At 42.0% G+C, this 17,371-nt stretch overlaps 1 protein-coding gene across 1 annotated transcript; it reads right to left on the bottom strand.

The window, feature by feature from the left end:
• Positions 1–8,304: 8,304 nt before the first annotated feature.
• Positions 8,305–8,552, bottom strand: LOC120867353 (DPH3 homolog). The gene is made up of 2 exons (XM_040245740.1): positions 8,436–8,552; positions 8,305–8,364 (listed from the first exon to the last, which is right to left on the bottom strand). Exons 1-2 carry the CDS (start codon positions 8,550–8,552, stop codon positions 8,305–8,307), a joined length of 177 nt encoding a protein of 58 aa, XP_040101674.1.
• Between the last annotated feature and the right edge of the window lie 8,819 nt (positions 8,553–17,371).

Raw genomic sequence — 17,371 nt, 5'->3', positions numbered from 1 at the left:
ATCTTTCAGTTCAGCAGGAACTAAGGGCCCCACCCTTGTGGAGGATGGCTATAGGTTGAGATCCCAGACTGGTCAGAACCTAAGGAATAATAATATTGACATATGCTGAACCTCATGACTTCAGTTAACAAAAGCTTGAACTCTGTCAACCTTTGTCCCAAATCTAAGCTAAATTCTCTGTTCAAGCCCCTTCATGAAGATACATGTACCCTTAGCTTAAAGCTTTCCCAGTTTTGCCGTTGGGAGACACTGTTTGGGGAAATATCCTCGGTGTTCTCCTTACTAGCTGTAAGTGATAAATTCTTCCTTCTCCCACACTTTGGCTTGGATATCCATGTCTTTTTGCTTGACACTCACAAAGTGGTGAATCCAGTTTTTGAGTAACAGTAGAAGCTTTTTTTATAATAGAATCAACCCAAATGTCCATGATTCACTTTGCTGTACATCTAAAACTAACACAACACTGTGAATCAATTACACTCCAATAAAAATTAGGAAACAACAGCAACCCCCCACCCCAAGTATGGAGCACTATGTGAATGTGAAGTCACTCAGTCGTGTCCAACTCTCTGCGACCCTGTGGACTGTAGCCTACCAGGCTCCTCCACCCATCAGATTTTCCAGGCAAGAGTACTGGAGTGGGGTGCCATTTCCTTCTCCAATGGAACACTCAGTTCAGTTCAGTTCAGTCGCTCAGTCGTGTCCGACTCTTTGCGACCCCATGAATCACAGCATGCCAGGCCTCCCTGTCCATCACCATCTCCCGGAGTTCACTCAAACTCACGTCCATCGAGCTGGTGATGCCATTCAGCCATCTCATCCTCTGTCGTCCCCTTCTCCTCCTACCCCTAATCCCTCCCAGCATCACTCAACAATAAAAAAAGAAACCGCTGATACATGCCATAACTTGGGCAGATCTCAAGAGAATTATGCTGATTAAAAAAAGCAAGTCACAAAAAAAATTATTTTCTATATTATTGCATTTATATAAGATTCTTGCTGTTTTTAAATTTTATTTTTTTGGCAATATCACACGGCATGCAGGATTTTAGTCCCCCGAGCAGGGATCAAATCCATGTTTCCTGTATTGGAAGCATTGGTCTTAACCACTGGACTGCCAGGGAAGTCTCTCTTGTTTTTATTTTTTAGTATTCTTTTTAATTTTTATTTATTTAGTTTATTTTTGGCTATGCTGGGTCTTTGTTGCTTTACACAGGCTTTCTGCAGTTGCAGTGAGCAAGGACTACTCTTCAAGCCTGCAAGTGGGCTTCTCATTGCAGTGGCTTCTCTTGTTGTGGAGCACAGGTTGTAGGCATATGGGCTTCAGTACCTGCAACACACAGGCTCAGTAGTTGAGGTACATGGGCTTAGTTGCTCCTTGGCTTGTGAAATCTTGCCAGACCAGTGATTGAACCCGTGTCCCCTGCATCGGCAGGTGAATTCTTATTTACTGCACAACATTCTTGAAATAATAAAATTATAGAGATAAAGAATAGATTAGTGGTTGCCAGGAATTAGTGACTAGAGAAAGGGCAGGGTACATTCTAAAAGGGTAGCAGAAGGGAAGCGTGTGGTAATGGAATTGTTCTGTATATTGATTGTGGAGTGGACACAGTTACATGAATCTACACATGTAATAAGGTTGCACAGAAGCATACACATACCAAAAAAATTAGTGCATGTAAAATGATGAGATTCGAATAAATTCTGTGGCTTATACCTATGCCAATTTCAATATTGTAGTATAGTTATACAAGACGTCACCATTAAAGGCACTGGGTGAAGGATACATGGGCTTCTTCATACCTTTTTTTTTTTTTTCAACTTCCCATGAGTCTAAAATTTCAAAATTTTAAAAATTTCTAAACAGAATCAGAAAAACTGATTGAGGGCTTCCCTGGTGGTCCAGTGGTTAAGAACCCACCTTGTAATGCAAGGGACACTGGTTGGATCCCTGGTTTGGGAGTACCCCACATGCAGCAGAGCAACTAAGCCCATATGCCACCACTACTGAAGCTCACACTCCTCAGCAAAGAGTAGCCCCCACTCACCGCAACTGGACGAATCCTGTGCGCGGCAGTAAAGACCCATCGCGGCCGAAAAATAAAGCATAAGTAAATAAATCTTTTAAGAAAACAAAAACTAATTGAGACTCTAGTAGTAGTCTAAGTGGGAGATGATGGTGGTTTGCAAGAGGTGGTGATGAAAGAAAAGTAGTTACTTACAGGGTATTTCAGAGAAGGCAATGGCACCCCACTCCAGTACTCTTGCCTGGAAAATCCCATGGATGGAAGAGCCTGGTAGGCTGCAGTCCATGGGGAGTCGGATACGACTGAGTGACTTCACTTTCACTTTTCACTTTCATGCATTGGAGAAGGAAATGGCAACCCACTCCAGTGTTCTTGCCTGGAGAATCCCAGGGACGGCGGAGCCTGGTGGGCTCCCGTCTATGGGGTTGCACAGAGTCGGACACGACTGAAGTGACTTAGCAGTACAGGGTATATATTTAAGGTTGAACCTGAAATAGGAGGGAAGGGGGCAAGGCACAACCCCTAAAGAATGACATAGCTATTGACAATACAACATAAACTGGTTTGAACCAACTAGGCCCAAGATAGAGGAAGACTCAATTCCAGTAGACCTTGAGCCTTATTATATGCTCATTGAAATGCATTTGTATGCTAACGGACTCACCCGAAGGCACCATGACAGTTGAAGACCAACTATTAAAGACCAAAAGTGACCAGTGGCTCAATTCCTAGGCATACTGCCTCTTCCCCAAAATAGTTGGAATAATACTCCCAGCTGGCCCATTAAAAACTTGGTAACCACCCTATATTTCCAGGCTGTGCCCATCTTTTGAGATAGACTGCATTTTGTCTATTAAATGTGTATCTCCTAGGGAGTCTCACCTTCTGAGGGGGCCCTCACTCTGTCTATGGAGTGTGCATCTCCCTAAATAAACCTGCCTTCTCACTTGATTCTCAAGGCAGAGGGTCCTTGCCTGTGTGCTTATATCTCTCACAAGCATCCTATATTAATAAACCTACTTATTGCTTATCACTTTGCCTCTCACTGAATTCCTTCTGTGTTAAGACATAAAGAATCTGAGCTTCGGTAAGTCTTGACACCAGGTGAGTGATTTTAATTAAAAGACAGTGGGTTCAAGGGACTTCCTTGTGGATCAGTGATTAAGAATTCTTGCTTCCACTGCAGAGGGCACAGATTCAATCCCTGGTCAGGGAACTAAGATTCTGCACGATGTGTGGTGCAGCCAAAAAATAGAAAAAGACAGTGAGTCCAAGTCTGAATCTGAGTTCAAGTCCCATTCTGAGTTTTGGCTGAGTTCAAGTCCCATATGAACTGGGTGGTTTCAAGCCTATACCTAAATCTTGCTGATGGATAGGATGTGGGGCAGAGAGAAGAAAAAAGAGTTGTTGACTGACTGCTAGTTTTCTTTTCTTCTTTTTTTGTAGAAAGTGAAAGTTGCTCAGTAGGGTCCCACTCTTTGCAACCCCAAGGACTATACAGTCCACGGAATTCTCCAGCCAAGAATACTGGAGTGGGTAACCTTTCTCTTGTCCAGAGGATCTTCCCAGCCCAGAGATTGAACCCAGGTCTCCCACATTGCAGGCAGATTCTTTAACAGCTGAGCCAGAAGGAAGCCCAAGAATACTGGAGTGGGTAGCCTTTCCCTTCTCCAGCAGATCTTCCCAACCCAGGAATTGAACTTGGGTCTCCTGCATTGCAGGCGGATTCTTTAACAACTGAACCATCATTATCAGCTCAATAGAGTTCTATATAAAGCACCTTTTTAATATTTGGAGTCCACTCTACTAATTTCTAAAATATCTGTGTACAAATTAATCACTGGGAATTTGTTAAAATGCAAATTCTGACTCAGTAAATTCTGGGATGGATTCTGAGAATCTGAGGATTCCAATGCTATTGATTGGTAGACTGCAAGACCGTGTCTTAGAGTTAAGTTCTTTTAACTTGATGATTTAAACTTTATTGGGTGGGGAGGGTCTTGCCCAGGCAAATACTGGAGAAGGGAGATGGGCAATAGAAAACAGGATGGTCTCATCTCTTCCTCAAAGCCATTCTAGTTACATGATTCACCTTAATTTTCCTTTCCTAACTTTACACAAAACCCTCCATGCTTCCATACATAAATGTTTCTGCAAACCAAATCAGAAAAAAAATACGAATTTAAAGATGAAAGTAATCTTAACTGGCAAATGCACCAATACTGTCTCCAGAAACCCTATCTACGGGTTTCAGTGTCTGCTTGAAACCTCCAAGAATGGGGAATTCACTGTCTCAGACATTAGATCACTGGCTTTTCACCCACTCCTTGATAAAATCTGCCAATCAAATATATTCATCTCCCACAATGATAATAGCAGTAATGTTTAGTGAATTGTACTAACGATATCAACTACTGTGAAGAGAGAAAGTGGGGTCACTAGACTGCTTTGATAGAGTAAAGGTTTTATAGAAGAAGTAGGATTTGTGTACACAAAAAGAAGATGGTAACTAGATAAGTTTGTAGGTACTAAGAGATTAGGAAAGCAGCAAAGAGTAAAGGTATAAGAGAAAAGCAGAAAATGTTTGAGAAACTGATTAGACATTCTTAATAAAGTGCTACAGTACAGTCGGGGATAGAACCACCAAGATTAGAGACAAACCTTAAATGCTAGGTTAAGTTAGGACCTTCGGCTATAATTAGTGGAAACCCACTGAAGCTTGGGGATAGGATAATAACATGAGAAATATCTTAATAGTCTATAACAACAACAACAAAAACCTATCAAGGCTGATAGGGATAGAATAGGATAGTTACACAGGTAGTTGTAGAAGTCCCAGTAGAAGATTATAGATAGAGAGGGAAACCTAGGAAAATCTGGGAGACCACTGTAAGTTAATGATCACTCAAGAAAGCTATGGGAATTTTGTGGAATGAAGCAGGCTTACTTAACTATAAAGCACAAGATATGCCTCAGGTCATTAAGTGAAAGAAAAATATTACCACCCTTCTGCTGATTTGAATAGGTGCGTGACAGCCCTAGTTTGACCCTGTAGGGTCAGACACTTTCATGTCAGATACAAAAGCAGGAGCTAGTGGTGTAAGCCTGCTGCTGCTGCTGCTAAGTCGCTTCAGTCGTGTCCGACTCTGTGCGACCCCATAGACGGCAGCCCACCAGGCTCCCCCGTCCCTGGGATTCTCCAGGCAAGAACACTGGAGTGGGTTGCCATTTCCTTCTCCAGTGCATGAAGGTGAAAAGAGAAAGTGAAGTCGTTCGGTCGTGTCTGACTCTTAGCGACCCCATGGACTGTAGCCTACCAGGCTCCTCTGTCCATGGGATTTTCCAGGCAAGAGCACTGGAGTGGGATGCCATTGCCTGACATCTACTCAAAGAATGAGGAAGAAGGTGTATTTCCCCCTTCCTCACTTTCCTTTGATTATAAAAATGTAGCCCACTTAATCCAGAGGGCAGAGACCCCTCACCTGCCTGCTTACACCTCTCCCAAGTGTCCTATATTAATAAATCTACCTCTTGCCTATCACTTAGCCTCTCGCTGAATTTCTTCTGTGCTGAGGCACAAAGAATGTGAGCCTCAGTAAGTCCAGACATCAGGTGAGTGATTCTAATTAGAAGACTGTGGGTTCAAGTCCCAATCTGAGATGGATGGTTTCAGTTCCATTCATTCACTTTCAGTTCAGTTCAGTCGCTCAGTCGTGTCCAACTCTTTGCGACCCTATGAATTGCAGCACGTCAGGCCTCCCTGTCCATCACCAACTCCTGGAGTTCACCCAAACTCACGTCCATCGAGTCGGTGATGCCATCCAGCCATCTCATCCTCTGTTGTCCCCTTCTCCTCCTGCCCCTAATCCCCCCCAGCATTAGAGTCTTTTCCAATGAGTCAACTCTACAGAGATACAAATAGATCAGAAGAGATGATTCAAAATTACCCTGGTATGTAGGAAGGGCTATGTTTTAGACAGTAAAGAATCTAGCTAAAATTTGGAAGAGCAGGAAGCTGGAAGAAAAGAAACTCATTATTAGGATGCTGACATCATCAATAATCAAGGTATAAGGATTAACATGGTAAAAGGAATGTTTATAACAGAATTTCTAGGATAAACTGACAGGAATTGATCAGATATAACTGAAAAAGAGAGAGAGAGGACCTGTTTAATAGTGATGATAGTGCTAAGGAGCATGGCTCTGTTTTAAAAAGATGGGAGGTGGTGTTTTTTCTATTTTGGCTGGGCTGGGACGTCGTTGTGACATGAACTTCTCTAATTATGGCAGGCAGGCTTAGTTTCTCTGCAGCACGTGGGATCTCAGTTCCTCAACCAAAGATTGAACCCTGCATTGGAAGGCAGATTCTTAACTATTAGACCACCAGGGAAGTCCTGTCAGGGTGATTCTTGACTCAGTCACTTATTAATTATATAAACTTGCAGAAGTTATCCAATATCACTAACCCTCAGTTTCTATATTTGATAAACCATCATAAGACTGTTTGGGGTATAAAGTAATTCAATAAAAGTTTAACACACTGTCTGGCACATAGTAAATAATAAATGTCAGCTTTTTTTAAATATAGCTATGAGTGACAAAATTATTACACCTAAGGAACTGTGACAATAATGATATTAACAGAAATAAGGAAGACCAGAGGGAATCAGCTAGAGGAAGATGAGTTTAATGTAATGACAAATCTGATGGAGAGCAATGCAAGAGAGAAAATATGGAGTGATCAACTGAGGACATTTATCTGGGATTCAGAAGAGATGCTAGGTCTAGGGAGAAACATGTAGAAATTATTTGCGTAAAAGTGACCTGTAGGTCTATAAAATATTTACGAAGGGGCAATATTTACCATTCATTTATTACACAGAAGTGAATAATGACCAATGTTTATTGAAAGTTTGCCAAGTACAAATTGCTTTACTTACAGTAATTTTTAAAATCTGAATAACCCCTTAATAATATATATACTACTATTATCCTCAATCTATTTTTTTTAATCTCCTTTTTAAAAAAAAAATTAAAGAATCCTGGGACTTCCCTGGTGGTTCAGTGGTTAAGAACCCTCCTTGCAATTCAGGAGATGTGGGTTTGATCCCTGGTAGGGGAAATAAGATCCCACATGCCTCAGAGCAACTAAGCCTGCATTTTGCAAATACTGAGCCCTCGTACTTCAGAGCCCTCATAGCACAACTAGAAAGTCTGTGCACTGAAAAAAAAAAATCCCTCATACTGCAACTAAGACCCAATGCAGCCAAATAAATATTAAAAAAGAAAAAAAGAATCCTGATGACTTGAGGTAGACGATGCTTTTGTCAGATAATGAAGCAATTAGGTGTATAATATATAAATAACAAAACTGAAGGAAAGAAAGCACTGATTTGAAATTTTCTTCTTCTATGTTCGGATGGAAAATTAAGAAAACTTCCAATTCAAAGTTCTAGGCACAAAATTCAGGTATGTCATGTGGTGGACTTGCTTCTTCAACTGGAGATGAATTCAGCAGCCAGTTTTAAGAATCCACACTTTAACAAACAGCCAGCTACAAAATGATTGTTGGGAATTTCCTGATGGTCCAGTGATTGTCAGGGGAAGCACATTGACTGAAACTGCTCGCCCTGGCCAGGCACCATAGTAACCATTTATGTGAGTTATTTTAAGACAGGAGGTCCTGGTAAGGAACACGGAACTAACAAGCCATCACTAACCGTAAAACTTCAGGAAAGGTCAAAAGGAGACACCACATGACCAACCACCTCCCAGAATCCTTCTCGCTGGCATCCATCTTGGCTGAGCAAAGCATGCGCCACCAGGAAGGACTCTGAGTCAGAATGATTGGTGAAAGACAACCTGAAAACTAACCCCATGAACACAAAACCCGAGACTGTGAGCCACAAGGCGGAGCAGTTCTCCTGGGTTCCTTTACCTTCCTGCTCTCCGCCAGATGCCCCTTCTCAATGAAGTCTCTTGCTTTATCAGCACCTGTGTCTCCTCAGACAATTCATTTCTGAGTATTAGACAAAAGACCCCCTTTCAGGCCCTGGAAGGGGTCCCCCTTCCTGCAACAGTTAGGACTCTGTGCTTCCACTGCAGTGGGCATGGGTTTGATCCCTGCTTGGGGAACTAAGATCCTGAAAGCCACATGGTGCAGCAAATTTAAAAAAAAAAAAAATTATCCCCATGAAGAAGATAGTGATTGAATTTGATTTTTGCAGCTTGGCTCATTCCCCAAAGTTCAGGCTTTGGAGTCCTAAAGTCTTCTTTAGCATTTAACTAGTTCATTATTGGTGGAAGAGGCTGGAACTGTCTCTCTACAAGTAAACTGACCTTTGTCATAAATCACTTTTATAATGAGAGAGAAGCTAGATCATGTTGCCATGTCTCCCCATTCACCAAATCTTCCTGGGTGACGCAGAATTTATTCCCATGTGGGTAGGGGTAGAAGTACACCTCTGAGTTGTTTACATATTGGAAGTCCTTGATCTCCACCTCATCGTGAAACACTGCCATCATCACTGGGGCCATAGAGGTCTGCCACCTCTGCCGTCCTACCCAGGCCAAGGCCAGTCCCCAGGTCCCCAACCAGCCAGGCCTATTCGTATTCTTCAGGTGAGGACACTGAGGTCCATGGGGCTTGGGTAACTTGCTCAAGTTCAGATAGCTAAAAGAGGTAGGACCAGAATTTAAACTAATTCATGCAGTGTCAGAGCCTGGGCCATAAACCACATATGTACTGCTTCGCTCTGCAAAAAGTTATATTCCCGGTCTCACTTCCTTGGAGGGAATCACTGTGGGGTGCAGAGAAATCATTATTCTAAACCAATACCCTTAATACTGTGGAAAGAACAGAATTGACTCAGGTCATGATTGTCTTGTTATTGATGATTTAAGGAATCAGAGCAACTAATGCATTATGCCTGTGTATGAGAAACAGAAAGACATCTGGGACTGCAGGGCAAAAAGAGAACATTCATAACAATATGTGGGAACGGGCCCCCAGGGCATCTTCACTGTCTGTAAGCAAGAATGAAACATGAACCTTCCCACCTTTGACTCTAGAGTCAAACTACAAATCAAACAGCAGGATCATTTGGTGAGGGTAATGGCCTGTTGCACAAAAACTATACACAGATCATCTGTCTGCCTCTAGCTACAGAGTGTGAAAGGGAAAACTACCTCCTCAGTCTTCTGAGTGATACCCTGATCACTGAGGGAGGGAGAGGGAGGGTTTTTCGGGACACCTGCATTATTTGCTGATTGGGGAAGGAATCACTCCTCACATAGTCTGGTTCAACAACCATATAGAAAGGGCACTATTCTAATTCCTATTTTACAGGTGGGGAAACAGAGACACAGGAATGTTAAATAACTTACCCTAGAATGCAAAACTAGTAAGTAGTAGAGCTGGGCTGTGAATCCATCTTACTCTTACTCCAGAACTCACATGCTTAACTACCATGCTATACCACATAGAATATGATGTCCTCAGAAATCACAGACTTCTCTGGCCCAGTGAGACCTTAAGGATCACAACCCAACCCAGATTACATCGGTCATTTTTGTTTTATTCACCTATATTGCCTGCTTTTGATATCCCTGAATTTTCTGCTCTTGCCTCTGAACAATAACACTAATACCACTGATCTTGTCTCCATAAACTCCTCAATCCCATTTATTTTTATAGTCTCTTACAACTCTCCTCTTGTCTCCACTTTGTTTCTTTTTCTCTTGTCTTCAAGTTTTAAGCTTGGTATAATAAAGGTAATAGGTATATTAAAGCCTTTAGCAAAAATAAGGACTTTGCTTATAATAGTCCGTCCACTTGCCTTAACCCTGATAGTCTTTCAGGATAAAACTCTCTGGAGAAAGGATTATGTAGCTGAAGAGGTTCTACATTCAGAGCAGGGATTTAGTTTCAATCTGTTTCTTGCTTTCACATCCTTTGATTCTCCAGAACGCCCATTGGAAGCCTGCGACTTGCACATGGTATCTTTGGTCTGTACTGTTGAAGATGACGACAGTAGACTGATTCAGCAATATCTCTCCTTCCTCCCTTCAACCTCTTCGAATTGGGGCTGAATGTAAATGTCATATAATCTGTAATTTCTATAATACTATGATTGTAGTGCCTTTTGTATTAGTCAGGATAGGCTGGGTTGTGCTTAAGAAGAAAATGTCTTGGTGCACGCACTTAAACTGATCGTGAAACAGGAGGGAGGGAGGCAGGACACAACTTGGAAAGAATGACATCCGAGGACAAAACATAAACTGATTAGAATCAAATGGGCCCAAGATGGCAGACAAGTCAACTTCAACTAGAACTTGATCCTCAGTATATGCTCATTGTAACTCGTCAGCAAGCTAAATGACACACCCAGAGGCACCATGACAGTTCCAAGGCTGACCAGCAAAGACCAAAAAGTGGGCAGTAGCCCAGTTCCTAGAAAGCTCTGCCCTGTACCCCAGATAGCTGAAAGAATCCTCCCATTCATTACCCATGAAATAACCCAGCTCATAAAAGCTAACTATACCACATTTCAAGGCCAAACTCACCCTCTACAATGGCCCACACTCTTGTCTATGAAGTGTTGTTGTTGTTGAGTTGCTAAATCATGTCCAACTCTTTGTGATCCCATGGACTACAACACACCATGGTCCTCTGTCCTCCACTATCTCCTGGAGTTTGCTCAAATTCATGTCAACTCAGTTGGTGATACTATCTAGCTATCTCTCCCACCCTTTTCTCCTTTTGCCTTCTTTGGACTATGTTTCTTTCTAAATAAATCCACTTCTTACCTACCACTTTCTCTCTGACTGGTTTCTTTCTGTGATGAGACATCAAGAGTCTGAGCTTCATTAGGTTCTGAAACCAGGTGTGTGATCTCAGTTGGAAGACCATGGGTTTTGGCCAGGTTTGAGTCCCAGCACGTGGGTTCAAGTCCTAATCTGAGTTGAAAGGTTTCATTTCCATGGCTTAATATCTTAGTCACTTCAGATGCTATAACAAAAATACTGGAACTTCCCTGGCGATCTAGTTATTAAGACTCCACGCTTCAAATGCAGCGGGGACATTCAATCCTTGGTTAGGGAACTAAGATCCCACAGGCCACACAGGGAGGCCAAAAACCAAACAAACAAAAAACCCCCAAATACTATAGACTAGGTAGTTTATAAACCACAAACATTGGGGAATTCCTTGACGATCTAGTAGTTAGGTCTCTGCATTTTCACAGCCAAGGGCCTGGGTTCTCCAGGAACTAAGATCCCACGGTGTGGCCAAATAAAGAAATAAACAAACAGCAAACATTTAGTTCTCATAGTTCTAGAGACAGGGAAGTCCAAGATCATGGTGCCAATAGATTTGGTGTCTAGTGAGAATCCCCTTCTTCACTGATTGCAGTCTTCTCACTGTAACCTCACACAGTAGAAGCAAGCATGGGGTCTTCCAAGATCTTTCTATAAGGACATTAATCCTATTCATGTGCTTAGTCACTCAGTCATTTCCAACTCTTTGCGACCAAATGAACTGTAGCCTGCCAGGCTCCTCTGTCCATGGGGATTCCACAGGCAAGAATACTGGAGTTGATTGCCATGCTCTCCTCCAGGGGATCTTCCCAACGCAGGGACTGAACCCAGGTCTCCCATGTTGCAGACAGATTCTTAACTGTCTGAGCCACCAGGGAAGCCCCATGAGGGTGGAGCCCTTCCCCAAGGTCACATCTCCTGATACCATTATCTAGGGTCTCAAGATTTCAATATATGAATTTGGTTGTCCAAAGATGGGGATGGGACGTAAACATATAGTATTGCACTGATCAAAACCAGACTTTATCACTCACCTAAAATCTGCTGCAGGGCCATGATCTCTGCGGTTAGTTCTTCCCCTGCAATGACTTGGGAGCCTGATTCTTTCCAACATGTGGCTCTCCCATCTTAATGCAAAGCCTATGTGCTGCACAACAAAGCAGAGACAGCTGCAGAGTCAGGTAGTAGCCCTTAAATGGCTGGCTTGGCCTGGAAGTGATGCCTGTCACTGTTCCTTCCAGTCCATTGACCAGAATTAGTCAAATCACCCTGCCTAACTCTAAAAGAACCCCATGAACAGGATGAAAAGGCAATAAGATAGGACACTAAAGGTTGAACTCCCCAGGTTGGTGGGTGCCCAATATGCTACTGGAAATTAGGGGAGAAATAACTCCAGAAAGAATGACGAGACAGAGCCAAAGCAAAAACAACAACCAGTTGTGGATGGGACTGGTGATAGAAGCAAGGTCCAATGCTGTAAAGAGCAATATTGCATAGGAACCTGGAAGTTTAGGTCCATGAATCAAGGCAAATTGGAAGTGGTCAAATAGGAGATGACAAGAGTGAACATCAACATTTTAGGAATCAGTGAACTAAAATGGACTGGAATGGGTGAATTTAACTCAGATGACCATTATATCTACTACTGTGGGCAAGAATTCCTAAGAAGAAATGGAGTAGCCATCATAACAAAAGAGTCCAGAATACAGTACTTGTATGAAATCTCAAATATGACAGAATGATCTCTGTTCATTTCCAAGGTAAACCATTCAATATCACAGTAATCCAAGTCTATGCCCCAACCAGTAATGTTGAAGAAGCTGAAGCTGAACAGTTCTATGAAGACCTACAAGACCTTCTAGAACTAACATCAAAAAAAAAGATGTCCTTTTCATTATAGGGGACTGGAATGCAAAAGTAGGAAGTCAAGAAACGCCTGGAGTAACAGGCAAACTTAGCCTTGGACTACAGAATGCAGCAGGGCAAAGGCTAATAAAGTTTTGCCAAGAGAATGCACTGGTCATAACAAACACCCTCTTCCAACAACATAAGACAAGACTCTACACATGGACATCATCAGATGGTCAATACCAAAATCAGATTAGTTATATTCTTTGCAGCCAAAGATGGAGAAGCTCTATATAGTCAGCAAAAACAAGATGGGGAGCTGGCTGTGGCTCAGATCATGAACTCTTTATTGCCAAATTCAGACTTAAATTGAAGAAAGTAGGGAAAACCACTAGACCATCAAGTGTGACCTAAATCAAATACCTTATGATTATACAGTGGAAGTGAGAATTAGACTTAAGGGACTAAATCTGATAGAGTGCCTGATGAACTATGGATGGAGGTTTATGACATTGTACAGGAGACAGGGACAAGACCATCCCCAAGAAAAAGAAATGCAAAAAAGCAAAATGGTTTTCTGAGGAGGCCTTACAAATAGCTGTGAAAAAAAGAGAAGCGAAAAGCAAAGGAGAAAAGGAAACATATACCTAGTTGAGTGCAGAGTTCCAAAGAATAGCAAGGAGAGATAAGAAAACCTTCCTCAGTGATTAGTGCAAAGAAATAGAGGAAAACAATATAATGGGAATGATTAGAGATCTCTTCAAGAAAATTAGAGATACCAAAGGAACATTTCATGCAAAGATGGGCTCGATAAAGGACAGAAATGGTATGGACCTAACAGAAGCAGAAGAGATTAAGAAGGGGTGGCAAGATTACACAGAAGAACTATTCAAAAAACATCTTCATGATCCAGATAATCATGATGGTGTGATCACTCACCTAGAGCCAGACATCCTGGAATGTGAAGTAAAGTGGGCCTTAGGAAGCATCACTACAAACAAAGATAGTGGAGGTGATGGAATTCCAGTTGAGCTATTTCAAATCCTAAAAGATGATACTGTGAAAGTGCTGCACTCAATATGCCAGTGAATTTGGAAAGTGCAGCAGTGGTCACAGGACTGGAAAAGGGCAGTTTTCATTCCAATCTCAAAGAAAGGCAATGCCAAAGAATGCTCAAACTATCGCACAATTGCACTCATCTCACATGCTAGCAGAGTAATGCTCTAAATTCTCCAAGCCAGGCTTCAACAATACATGAACCGTGAAACTCTAGATGTTCAAGCTGGTTTTAGAAAAGACAGACGAACCAGAGATCAAATTGCTAACATCCACTGGATCATCGAAAAAGCAAGAGAGTTCCAGAAAAACATCTACTTCTGCTTTATTGACTTTGCCAAAGCCTTTGACTTTGTGGATCACCACAAACAGCGGAAAATTCTGAAAGAGATGGGGATACCAGATCACCTGATCTGCCTCTTGAGAAATCTGTATGCAGGTCAGGAAGCAACAGTTAGAACCAGACATGGAACAACAGACTGGTTCCAAATCGGGAAAGGAGTACGTCAAGGCTGTATATTGTCACCCTGTTTATTTAACTTATATGCAGAGTACATCATGAGAAACGCTGGGCTGGATGAAGCACAAGCTGAAATCAAGATTGCCAGGAGAAATATCAATAACCTCAGATATGTAGATGACACCTCCCTTATGGCAGAAAGGGAAGAAGAACTAAAGAGCCTCTTGATGAAAGTGAAAGAGGAAAGTTAACAGTCAGCTTAAATCTCAACATTCAGAAAACTAAGATCATGGCATCTGGTTCCATCACTTCATGGCAAATAGATGGGGAAACAGCGGAGACAGTGGCAGACTTTATTTTTTTGGGCTCCAAAATCACTGCAGATGGTGACTGCAGCCATGAAATTAAAAGATGCTTACTCCTTGGAAGAAAAGTTATGACCAAGTTAGTTGAGTGAGTGAAATCACTCAGTCATGTCCAGCTCTTTGCTACCCCTTGGACTGTAGCCCATGAGGCTCTCCTCTGTCCATTGTATTCTCCAGGCAAGAATAGTGGAGTGGGTTGCCTTTCCCTTCTCCAGACCAACCTAGACAGTATATTAAAAAACAGAGATATTACTTTGCCAACAAAGGTCTGTCTAGTCAAGGCTATGGTTTTTCCAGTAGTCATGTATGGATGTAAGAGTTGGACTATAAAGAAAGCTGAGCACTGAACAATTGATGCTTTTGAACTGTGGTGTTGAAGAAGACTCTTGAGAATCCCTTGGACTGCAAGGACATCCAACCAATCCATCTTAAAGGACATCAGTCCTGAATAATCATTGGAAGGACTGAAATTGAAGCTGAAACTCCAATATTTTGGCCACCTGATGTGAAGAACTGACTCATTTGAAAAGACCCCGATGCTGGGAAAGATTGAAGCAGGAGGAGAAGGGGAAGGTAGAGGATGAGATGGCTGGATGGCATCACCGACTCAATGGACATGAGTTTGAGTAAACTCCGGGAGTTGGTTATGGACAGGGAGCCCTGGCCTGCTGTAGTCCATGGGGTCACAGAGTTGGACAGGACTGAGAGACTGAACTGAATTGAACTCTAAGGAATACAGGAAAAGGAGGATCACAGGGCATTCTATGAGCTGGAAATATCTTTGCCTTCTTATTATTGTATCGTATATGCAATCTTATCTCTTTCCCAATCTAGTCACAGCCCATTCACTTGTACCTTCTACCTCTAAATTCACTGCTACTGCTACTGCTAAGTCACTTTGGTCGTGTCCGACTCTGTGTGACCCCATAGACAGCAGCCCACCAGGCTCCCCCGTCCCTGGGATTCTCCAGGCAAAAACGATGGAGTGGGTTGCCATTTCCGTCTCTGATGCATGAAAGTGAAAAGTGAAAGTGAACTCGCTCAGTTGTGTTTGACTCTTTGTGACACTCTGGACTGTGGCCTACCAGGCTTCTCTGCCCATGGGATTTTCCAGGCAAGAGTATTGGAGTGGGGTACCATTGCCTTCTCCGAATATGCTATCTAAGTTGGTCATAACTTTTCTTCCAAGGAGTAAGCATCTTTTAATTTCATGGCTGCAGTCACCATCTGCAGTGATTTTGGAGCCCCCCAAAATAAAGTCTGACCCTGTTTCCACTGTTTCCCCATCTATTTCCCATGAAGTGATGGGACCAGATGCCATGATCTTCATTTTCTGAATGTTGAGCTTTAAGCCAACTTTTTCACTCTCCTCTTTCACTTTCATCAAGAGGCTTTTGAGTTCCTCTTCACTTTCTGCCATAAGGGTGGTGTCATCTGCATATCTGAGGTTATTGATATTTATCCCAGCAATCTTGATTCCAGCTTGTGCTTCTTCCAGCCCAGCGTTTCTCATGATGTACTCTGCATATAAGTTAAATAAGCAGGGTGACAATATACAGCCTTGACGTACTCCTTTTCCTATTTGGAAACATAACTTTGCCTAATTCCTCAATTGTAAAATGAGGGAATTGGACTCCATTCTACTCTAACGGACATCCAGTGTTGAAATCTCATGTCCAAAGAAATGATTTTCTCACCAGGAATTTCCAGCACTGTGGCAGAAGGAAAGACTCTCTGGTGCCCCATGAGTCACACATATTAAATTGAAGTGAACAAATGAGCATCTGTTGACTGTTTCTGACGTGTAAAGCTGTCAACTGGCAAGAGTTACTATGCTTAGGTTTTCAAATGGCTCTGTTGCCTTTACTAAAAATAAGCCACTGGTATTAGGCCTGAGTCATCTTCATACATGAATATGTGGAAGAAAAAAGTGACAAAGGTTATAAAGGAACTGTGGGCTATTTCCCTTCCAACCAGACACCACACCTTGTTCCCAACCAGCCCCACTTTTTCTGTTTTATTTCAGATAAGCTGTATACTTTAAATAGAGAACATGTTCAACAGTATGTTGTATTTTAGTATGTTGTTGTTCATATCCTGTTCACTGCTTGTAGATTAAGCTTTTCCTTTAGAGTTGGGTTATGTACTTCTCTGAGGAGTAGAGGTTGATGTTAACATTTGCAACTATTCTTTACAGTATACAAAGTGATTACATATACAGAATTTCTCTTGAATAGTCAGCCACTGGCTGGTGATGTGGCAACTTGAGGATAGGTATCAAGCATCCTCTCCAGGTAGTAAAATCTTATGGGACAGGACAGTCTGGGCAAAATGGTAAAGTAATTTTGCCTTGTTTTAAGGTGGTGTTTCTCTTTAGGCTTTGGGGATTATCTCTCACCTTTTAGGATCTCCATTCCCTCCATACCTGTGGCTGGGGCCCTAATTCTGCTTTCTACTCAAAGCTTCACTCTGTCAGCCTTATTCTCCTAGCTGTAAAATGAGAGGAAAGTTGGAGGAGTAAACCACTGAAATTCTTTCTTAATCTAACTTCTTTTCCCAAGTATGCCTTTCTAAGAAGTAGTAAAAAAAAAATTCCAAAATTATATCAGGCTTCTTTCTCTTACCCAGTAAAATTCCCATTCCCTCAGGGTTGCTGATTTCAACTAGCTCTTTGGTAGAAAACTGCTGACTAAGCAAAATATAAAGGGTGAAATATTGAATCATGAGTTTCCTAGGAGTATTGTCCACAAAGACTTAACTACGTTCATAAATTAATGACTTTGAATGTTTTGTCC

Source organism: Oryx dammah, unplaced genomic scaffold (genome assembly GCF_014754425.2).
Source record: "Oryx dammah isolate SB20612 unplaced genomic scaffold, SCBI_Odam_1.1 HiC_scaffold_8, whole genome shotgun sequence".
In the NCBI taxonomy this organism is placed as follows: Eukaryota; Metazoa; Chordata; class Mammalia; order Artiodactyla; family Bovidae; genus Oryx; species Oryx dammah.
Note: the sequence above shows the minus strand (reverse complement) of the source record. Positions and strands in the feature narration are given on the sequence as shown.

Coding starts and splice junctions, on each gene's coding strand:
- LOC120867353 (XM_040245740.1), bottom strand. CDS start 8,552: ATGGCAGTGTTTCACGATGAGGTGGAGATCAAGGACTTCCAATATGTA. Junction 8,365..8,435: donor GCGTCACCCAGGAAGATTTG/GTGAATGGGGAG, acceptor GACAAAGGTCAG/TTTACTTGTAGAGAGACAGT.